Consider the following 10,507-nt stretch of genomic DNA (forward strand, 5'->3'; position numbering starts at 1 on the left):
TATTATTAGTTTGGTCCTGTGTTTCCTTTCCTTCACAACATGTCTTTTCTTCTCACTTTCCATTACTGTAGTCGGTCTTTAACGTTTCATTTGCATCCTCCATTTTCCTCTCCTGTTTCAAATTTGTATCCCGCAATCCTTGCGCGAACAGGGAAAGCCCACCACATGTTGCATGATGTAGTATCATGCGGACAATTTAGGTCCACATGGCCCTAAACTAATTAATTGCTCATTTTTAAAAAACTAATAAAATTGGAAGTCTGTGATGTGAATTCAGTAGCTTCGGTCCACTAAACAAAAATAATTGGGTTATTTGACCCAAAAATCACACCCAAGGCTTTGGTTATATACTCAATCCAAACAGAACAATCCACTGCTCTGGTCAATGAGTTCATTTCAAGAAATACACTGTTGCATCACTCCATTGTAATCTAAGTAAACTATATGTACACTTTGCTGACAGTAAGCCTTTAAAATGTCTCCGTTTGTCAACATACAAACCAAGAAAATCATTGGACAAGATTTTCAGTAGGGTTATAAGGCTTAACTATTGACACCTTCTGTTTGAGTCCCCAACAGCTGACTAGATAAAGCATCAGCTGAGTGTGTGAACTGTCTTTAGCAAATTAGACAGATATGCTTTAAATGAGTAATGGACTCAGCACTGACTGAATTGATCGGCTGTGTTTAGATTCTGTATGATGCTTAAAGTGCCCAACTCTAAGTCTTATATAACTAGTGTTTAAATATTTGGCCTTTGCAATAAATAAATAAATAAATAAATAAATAATCTGATGTGCTTCTGATCTATAAGCATCATCATTTCTTCTTTCTAAGTAATTTCTTATTAATGAACCATCAGCATTAAGTAGTTTGTTCAGATGTAAAGCAAAACAACTACATGTTATTTCCCATCCAGAAAATGTCCTTTTGTTGGATTTCCAGCTCACTTCGGCAATCCATTAATTGATGAAATACAGAAAATTGAGACTCACTTGCTGGAGGTAGTTCTTCCACAGTAGCAGCCCAAACTGTCGCCACACAGTCATGTTTAGTTCATTAACAACCTAAAAAATAAAGAGAAATTAGCCACAACATGTAACATTATTACCAGCAATTTGTGCTTTTATTTTTGTTTTGTTTTTTTCCCCTTCAATTCTTAAAATGCCATTTTCACAGAGGTATGGATTAAGAAAATGTGACAATGTAAATATTCTGAGCTTTCCTAAGCTGTCCAATTGTCACTATTTAAATCATGGTGATGATTTTTTTTTAAATTAACATTACAATTTTAAAACTTACAGTAGTCACACCAATACCATATATCTCAGAATAATCATCCGAGAGTAATCATCTCTGAAGATCTGTTTATTATTTTCAAATCACTTGTAACCGCTGAATTTTCTAACATAGAACCTAGAGAATCATGGTTACTATTACAGAATTTTGAAATTATAATGCACTATTTGACATTTTTTGAAAGTAAAAATTAGTTAGTCTTATAAACATGTTATTTACATGCAACTAAATGTCATCTTTTACACCAAAATATTGTTAAAAAGTGTTTAAATAATGACGACGACAACAACAATAATAAATAGGACTCATTTTTATCTTTCTGAAATGTTATCAGTCAGTACCTTAAAATCACAGAATAGTCAGATAGGGTATTTTAACTTCAAGCTCCTACTGGCATTTTATTAATTAATCTCAATACATTTCAATATACAGACAAGCAACAAATTAACAGAAGAACTGTGCTTGTGGAAGGCATTTTGCTAGGGTGGTTTGGGTCTATTTGTTCCATTAAAGTGAAGAGTCACTGTAAATCAATACAAAGTTCTTATGACATTTCTATTCCGATGCATGTGGTCTCCTTCATTTAATAGTTTATAATGAAATTCTGACTTGACATGAGCTTTACTTCTCATTTTAATTTTTTTTTCAAATATTGCAAAGAATTGAGAATCACTGTAAAAATGATTAGTCAGAAACAAAGATCATTTTCTTTTGTTTTTTAGTGGAGCTACCCACGCGCAAAGCCCCATACTTAAATGAAAAGAAAGCCCATGGTTAAAATACAGTTATGAAGATAGATTATGATATAAACTAGCAATTCATGCGAATAACTGAAAATAAGGAGCTCACACAACTAAGATATCCATCTCTGAAAGTCGGTTTCTCTGCAGAATTCCCCCATCATGGACGATTTCATGGATGCCGCCATTGAAAATATTTTAACCAATCACAAAAATCCACCCGATTGTTTCCGGCAATGCTCCAATGTCATTTGGGTGCAGGACACAGAAGCGCCGCATAACGAGCAAGACTTGAAGCTGCCCCTGGCTGGAGATTATTTCATTCAAAGTTTATCTGAAAAAAATTGAAATTCCCTTTCTCTAACAAAAAAGTGGAGGGGGAAAGATAATACTGATGTCACTGATGATAAACAGCAAGGTAAGAGTGAACAGCTGATGTAGTCCTATGTGACTGAATGGGGGAGGCAACTTTTCATATTTATATCCCTGGTACAAGTAGTGCTGCCGTGACAGCCTCATTCTGCAGACTGTGACCTTGCTAGACTACCTACAAACAGATCTGCATACAATCTGACTTACCTAAATCTGTCGAAGAGGCAAGTGTGCAAGTTTTTCCATGTTCCTGGCAGCATAAGCACTCATTAGCATGCTCTCAACTCATACATAAACTTCATCAAGACGTTACCAGGCTAGCCTACCGTAATTACCGTGGTAGACAGTCCAACCCCCGCAGCAACGCAAAAAGAGGGTAAACAAACACTGCTTTACTATACAGGATTTATGTGAACATTACAGGAGGATGCATCAGTGGCAGAAGTGAAAAAAAAAAATAGCCTTCATCAATTCCCAATGGACAAAAAAAAGGTAAGAAGGTAATGGATAAGTGCCATTTGCTGCACAGAGACAGACCTCTCACGGGCTGACTAGAATGGCCCTTCGGGTGCAAAAACAGCACATTCGCAGCTCGTGTGCTCGGAACATTTTGAAGAAAATTGCTTCACTCAAACAACTTGGATGCACCAGGCATTAGGAATACCACACAAGCCAGTGCTGAATCCAGATGCAGTTCCCACAATCTTCGGCCAAAAAGCGGACAAGACAAACGAGACAACACGGTCAGTAGTCCGCAAAAGAGAAGTTCAAAGAGTAAGAAAACACTTTATGGCGTCCCTAACTTTTTATTAAGTGTGATACATTATTTTGGATTCCTTTGTGCATAAACGTAATAATTGCTGATGCAGCCAAGCAGCTTGATGTTTGTTGTATGATGGGTGCCTTGCTTTGATTTAGTGTTGTCAAAAAAGCCTCGGTAATGACTAACTAAAACAACTCTATAAATATTGTTCACTTGTGTGTAACTAATTGATATGGTATTATGATCATCGCTATTCGTGTCATTGTCCAAAATACTTGATGGAATCTGTGAAGAAATGTAGCTGGCGCTATGGTCCATTTTGTCAAATATGGCCGTGTACTGCAAGTGACGTCACACTTTACGGAAACCATTCGGAAAGCAGCTCGGGTGTTTCTGGCAATATTTCCGCCTTTTTCTGTACAAGTGTGATATAACAAGGCCTGGAATTTCGTCATTTTAGGGGCAAGGCCACTTGGCCTTTTGTGCTGTCAATTTTTTGAGGGCACGAAGGCCAAAAGCCAGGGCACCGAGGCCATAAAATAAAATGATTTTAAGTTCACGTCTATAATGAATTTAATTTAAGGACTAATGACTCTTCTGAGGAAGATAGGAGTCTCAGTCGAAACTATCAAGCAGGTAAAGAAACATCTCCTACACTATTATGTCTGAAGATAAGAAAATATTGAACACATCTAAACTTATCTGTGGTTGGTAGAAGAGAGCAACTGGACTTGCTTGAAAAGTCTTGAAAACGTTTCGCCTCTCGTCCGAAAGGCATCCTCAGTTCTGTCTGTCTAATAGGGAGTATCAAGTATTTATCCTCTCATGGATCATAATAGAATCCAAATCAGAATGCTGATGGCTGCATTGTAGAATCAGAATGCAGCCATCAGCATTCTGATTCAGATTCTATTATGATCCATGAAAGGATAAATACTTGATACTCCCTATTAGACAGACAGAACTGAGGATGCCTTTCGGACGAGAGGCGAAACGTCTTCAAGACTTTTCAAGCAAGTCCAGTTGCTCTCTTCTACCAACCACAGATTACTATGTACCTGGATGACTGAGTATCTTCACAGATATCTAAACTTATCAATCCATCACTCACTTCAAAAATTGTAAAACTTCTTAAACCTATATCCTACCATAATTTTTGTTCAATTGACAACGAATGTGCAAGAGCATCTTCAGACTGTACTACTATGCAGATTTTTGATTAATCAAAATTGAGCCTGGAGTACATCAAAATGTTTGACTGTAAATGGAACATATACTAGCATGCAGGCTACTGATTAACCCATAAGAGCCCAGACCGATTTCTCAATCAAGGAAAATTATTGAGGAAATAAAATGAACTAAACAGACGACAAAGAAAACATTTCTGACCTTTTATTTTTCAAATAGCGCTTTCATGTCTCAAGATCTGAAATATTAAATTGCAAATTTGCAGAACACTGCAACACTATTACACTGTTAACCCGAAGGTTCATTCTATACAAACAGTTTGAGTAAATACCACTTTTAAAGATTAGTTTTATTGCAGTATATGAGTATATTAAGAGTATATGAGACAGTCATTGGGTGTACTAATTTTTGTAATTTAAACAAACTTAAACTATCATGTTTTATCTCAGGCCACAGTGCTGTCCTGTTGTGATTGGCTCAAAAGAAGTCTGTGCTTGCCCGTTGACGGCTACAGAGGAAGTTGCGCCATTTTCTAATTTACACAGAGGGGGTAATTAAATAAAAGTAAATGTTAATGTTGTAATGATGCCAAAAACAATGAGAGAAAATCTCTTGCGATGGTGATCTTGTCAAGATGGCAGCAGTCACACTTCGGTTAAACAGCAAAAAGAAACATACAATACTAGTAACAAAACAATGCTAACTGCATAGATTAAAAAAGTGGCTATGAACAGCACATATCACGCATCATATTATGGCAGGAACAAGCAGTAGTAACATCCATGACCTTACGCTTAAAGCTCAACAAAGGAAAAACTTGACAGCAAGCTAATTAGCATTTGTTACCGGCTACAGTCGGTCCTCGGAACGTTAAAAGTGGGTCAACGTTGTAACAATATAACGTTACTGTACAAGCAATGCTTATTTAACAGTAACAAACTTAAGCCCTATAAGAATCCAGAATGTCATCAAAAGACGTATTTTTTTCTCAATAGATGCAGGTGATGTTAAAGCCTATTGGCAGTCACGAGGCAGACTACAAAACCGCAAAACCGCAGGGCATCAAGGCCACTGTGGCCTTACGGCAGATATTTTTTTCCAAGGGCACAAGGCCAAATTGAGAGGGCACGAGGGCCATGGCCCTCATGAAATTCCTGCCCTGGATATAACGCATAGTTTCAGCCTCGTTTTACAGGTAAAGAGTTTGGGTTTGTCCGTAAGTCAGGGTTGCATCTCATTAATACACTATTTCAAATGTATAGTGAAAAAGAACAACAACACATTGTCATTTTAGTAGACCTTTTGCTTTGCCCTTTCAGTACTGAAGAGCGACACTCAACCTTGCACCCAAATGAGGTCACGCATCGCCCTTCCATCAGGCAACATGGCAGCCTACTGGTGGCATTAGAGCAGCGATACAAAAATGCTCACAACTTTCTCATAAATGGTCAAACATGCCTGAAACTTTTCTTACAGGCTCTCAATATTACAAGCTACCAGCCCATGCATGTATTTATGTTACATTTTCCATTCCTTTAAGAGAATGTGTCGACCTGATTTTTGATGGCCTGACCGTACAACATCCGTACGTATGAACACGGTGATACCCACAGGGAACTCGATCATAAGTATAAGGCAACGTATCTCAAAGACTTGACCACCAGACAACAAAATTTTTATCTTTATTTATATAAAATAGATGGGTTTTTATCCAGCGCTTATTTTTAATTTGCTTTTAAAAAATAACATGGGATTATTTACTAACACATTTTACAGAAATATTTAAGACTGTTTCATATAAAACTAGTTAAAACAGTTTTATAGTCCACTAGCTGTAATGCCAGTCGACGGATGTAAGTGCAGAAAGAGTTTTATTGAAAACAGGCTAGCAAACATCCAAAACGGAGAGAAAAAGGCAGAGTTGAAAAACAGATAGGATATCAGAGGTGACAATACTCAAAATTCAAAAGCAAAAACAGGGTCAAAACCAGAAAAGTAATATAAAATGTAAGGCTTGGTAATGTCAGATGCAGGGTACAGAGCACATACTTTGCAAAGTCTGTGTGTTACTGAGAGTCCTTATACATGTATGACCTGTGATTGCACTCTAATCAGAAAGAGGTGCACGGTAATTTGTTTGAATGGCACTATGCACTCTGAGCACCAAAGCACATGGATGTGACATGTAACCAGACAATTGTTTGACATTGGATTGTAACTATGTAGTAATGATGTAAAGTGAAAGCGCTGATTCAGTGCTGTCCACCAGGCACCAAGCAGTCACACTATAATAAATGCTGTGGTGTTGTTTCTGGCACATGGCATGCACTGTCAAAGAAAGAAATAACTATGTATTTATAACTGTGATGCATAACTCATAGTATTACTGTCAAAAGACAATGCAGCAATTTATTGACGTGAAATACACTACACAATTCAGTGGTTCATACACTATATTATTATTCATCTCATCTCATTATCTGTAGCCGCTTTATCCTGTTCTACAGGGTCGCAGGAGCCTATCCCAGCCAACTACGGGCGAAAGGCGGGGTACACCCTGGACAAATCGCCAGGTCATCACAGGGCTGACACATAGACACAGACAACCATTCACACTCACATTCACACCTACGGTCAATTTAGAGTCACCAGTTAACCTAACCTGCATGTCTTTGGACTGTGGGGGAAACTGGAACACCCAGAGGAAACCCACGTGGACACGGGGAGAACATGCAAACTCCGCACAGAAAGGCCCTCGCCGGCCACGGGGCTCGAACCCGGACCTTCTTGCTGTGAGGCAACAGCGCTAACCACTACACCACTGTGCCGCCCCTATATTATTATTATTATTATTGTTATATTCAGGTTAATTTTGTGCCCTTGCAAATATTTTGCTCATACACTCATTGGGAGCACCACTTTTATCTATATATTAGGAGCTAACAGTGAAACCTGACCTTTCAAATCAGTCTGCAATAACAATGCAGCACCCAACTGTTAACTTTTCATGGGAATAACAAATATCCTGCACCAACCATCAAATCAGCTACTCACATTACAAATATTTCAGTATAAACTTCTTCAGTGAACATTTGCTGTAATAGGAGATTGGCATTTATTATTTTAATCATTAAGTTTCATGATTAATAATGATAGTTGGATCACGTGAAGTAACTAAAACCCTTCACCACCAGAAGAGCTCAGGATGGGAATCTAAAAACCACACCCCGTTCGGTAGTAATACACACAAGGAACCCACAATGCACTGCGAGGGCATTATCCACATGACGTAGTCTACCTGGTAATATAGGACGCTCAAGAAGGATGTCAATATAAATAAAGTATTTACACTACACCCGGAAGTCTGGAAAGCTTCTTATTATTGGAAATATTATACAAACAAAATGAAACCGAGTTGAAAAACAGACAAATAATCGATGAAGAAACGGTGTATAATCCGCCTGTAGGTACACAGTGATGTATAGGAGGGGAATAAGAGGTTGTTTATTATTTATAGCAATGCAGGACGCACACTTCAATGTGCTAAAGATTATTGTTTTAGATTTGAACTCAGTACCGCACAAATTCTGTTAAAGCAAAATACAGGCCGGACTGCCAGAGAGCTGAGCTGCATTCGATAAACAAGGAAACAGAACAATGAGAATGAGAGAGAGATCGCACAGAACCATTACCTTCATACAAAGGGCCTATGCAAGATGAACTTCATGAGCTGTCCTTTCAGCCAATATGGGGGGAAAAATCCCTCCTTTCAATAAAACAACATTAAATCACAACGCTGTCCTTCGGCCGAATCATCCGACTATGTGTCCATGCGTGTAGATTGTTTTAAAATTACCCTTTCTCCGTGATTATATTAGTAAACATTGACTCCGGAGGAATGACATTGCGCCCGGCTGAGCTGTACACGCCAACAGTCAACAAATGAAGTCACGTGACGTGCCAGCTCAAGCCACGTGAACAGCATTGGGCCAGGACAACTCTGATCTAAATCTGAGATGATGGCGTGACGGATTCAGTACAGGCATAAAGTGTTTGTTGTAGAAATTACTGTTTATTGTACTGCTTGTCAGGTCAGTTCGTTATCCAGGAAACGAGTCGAGCAGGGATTAATTTCCGTGACGTCATTGTCTGAGGTAGTACGACACGTCAAAGCTGCAGAGAGAGAGAGCTGGCAAGAAGAAACCTGGAGGATTCTAAAGAAAATGGAATAATATCTGTATTGTGTTAGACCACTGCGCTACTAAATTCTCGAATCTGATCGGTCAGAAGTTGTTGATGAGTTTTCTAGAACTCTGACAATAGTGCCGGTGTTCTGATAAACGGTCCTACATCCGCGAAGCGTCCTACGGTAGGAGGGGATGTCAGACGAGCAGTCCTACATTGCAGGAAATCCTACAGTGTGATTCAACTTTAACTTTTAGTCATAATTCGCGGTTTTTCCCTCTGCAAAGAACATGCTTCTACATTGATACAACGTCCACCAACCCTGTCAGAATTCATATGAATGCAGGACGTTCTGACTCTGACAATTCAAACGACTCCGTCAGAATATGCTTTTACATTCATATGAATCTAGAACGCTCTGACTCTTCAGTTGACCCTGTCAGAATATGTAGAATTAATAGGGGTTTTTTTTGTCACTATTCACAAGTACCATTTGCTCTATTAAAATGAGTGTAGAATGAGTGTAAAATGAGTTATTACAATTCAAATGACGCCGCAGGACGTTCTCACAACTCATATGACCCCATCAGAATATGCTTCTACATTAATAAATGAATGTAGGATGTTCTGACAATTCAAAAGACCCCTTCAGAATATGCTTCTACATTAAAATATGAGTGTAGGACGTTCTTACAATTCAAATGACGCCGCAGGACGTTCAGACAACTCGTATGACCATGTCAGAATATGCTTCTACAGCAAGTAGGACGTTCTGACTATAGAGAGCTCCAAGATGATGCTAAAAATAGTAACCATGCGGTCGGCGCGGCCATCTTGGAAGTCACTCGCTCCAGAGCGCGCATAGAGTACACATCATAGAGTAAACATTCACCGATTCGTTTCCGCGTTAGAGGGCTTAGAAGCTTTGATTTTTTTTTAAAGAATTTAGACATCTGAAGTGATGGAGCACTACTGTGAAAGTTTGGATAAGCAGGCACGGGAGCGTTATGCTGAGAAGGAACGTTTCATTGGGAATGTAGATCCATACACTGTTAGTGAGAAGGAATGGAAAGCTGACCCCAGCTTGTTGCCGCATAATTATCAATTATTTTAGTCAGTGAATTAAATATAGGCCTAGTATGTAACTTGTACTAACAGCATGTGTACATAAACATTACTAGGCCTAGAGCTTAAATGCCATTTGATGCAACAATACACTGCAGTAGACATAAGCTACCTAATGTGACAAATATATCCATTAATCATTGCTGAAAGTACATAGAAAAGATAATAGTTTGTATCACATTTATTTTAGTAACTATGAAATTCAAGACAATTTAACCTACCTGTCACAAAGTGATCAGAACAAATCCGAATACAGTCTAGTCCTAAATTTGATCGGTTAATGGCAGCCAGCCACTGTCGTCTCCTCCGCTCGCTTTTCTCCTGTGCTGCAATTCCCTGGTTTGTCACGACTTTAGGGAGTCTGTGGAAGCTTTTGCCACCCTTTTCCCCCCGGCTACTACAGCCAACACACGTATTCGGCATTTTGTTTCGCTGAGCAACAACAATGCACTGACACAGCGACGTTTGACTTCCAATATGGCCGCCGCCGGGTTCGCGCTGATCTCGAAGCACTCTATTCAAATGACCATCGGAATATGTTTTTACAATATGAATGTAGGGTGTTCTGACATATGCTTCTACATTAAAATAGAAGTGTAGGACGTTCTGACAGTTCAAACGACCTCGTCAGAATATTCTTTTACTTTAATGAATGCAGGACTTTCTGACAACTCAATGACCATCAGAATATGCCTTTACATTAACATATGAATGTAGGAAGTTTTGACAATTCAAATGACCCCACCAGAATATACTACACTCACTGTAAAAAAGAATGTTAAGCCTACTTGAAAAAAAGGTGGAAACTCGTTGCCTCAAATAAATGAAGTAATAT

General features: G+C 38.6%; 1 protein-coding gene across 1 annotated transcript in view; it reads right to left on the bottom strand.

Annotated features, from left to right (window-relative positions):
- abca3b (ATP-binding cassette, sub-family A (ABC1), member 3b) overlaps positions 1-8,286 on the bottom strand; it is a 138,506-nt gene extending 130,220 nt beyond the window's left edge. Inside the window, 2 exon segments of the mRNA XM_060901407.1 lie at positions 996-1,067; positions 8,055-8,286. Coding sequence (XP_060757390.1) covers positions 996-1,067; positions 8,055-8,060 — 78 coding nt within the window. The 5' untranslated portion in view covers positions 8,061-8,286.
- Positions 8,287-10,507: the final 2,221 nt, after the last annotated feature.

The sequence above is a fragment of the Neoarius graeffei genome, chromosome 20 (assembly GCF_027579695.1).
Source record: "Neoarius graeffei isolate fNeoGra1 chromosome 20, fNeoGra1.pri, whole genome shotgun sequence".
Lineage (NCBI taxonomy): Eukaryota > Metazoa > Chordata > Actinopteri > Siluriformes > Ariidae > Neoarius > Neoarius graeffei.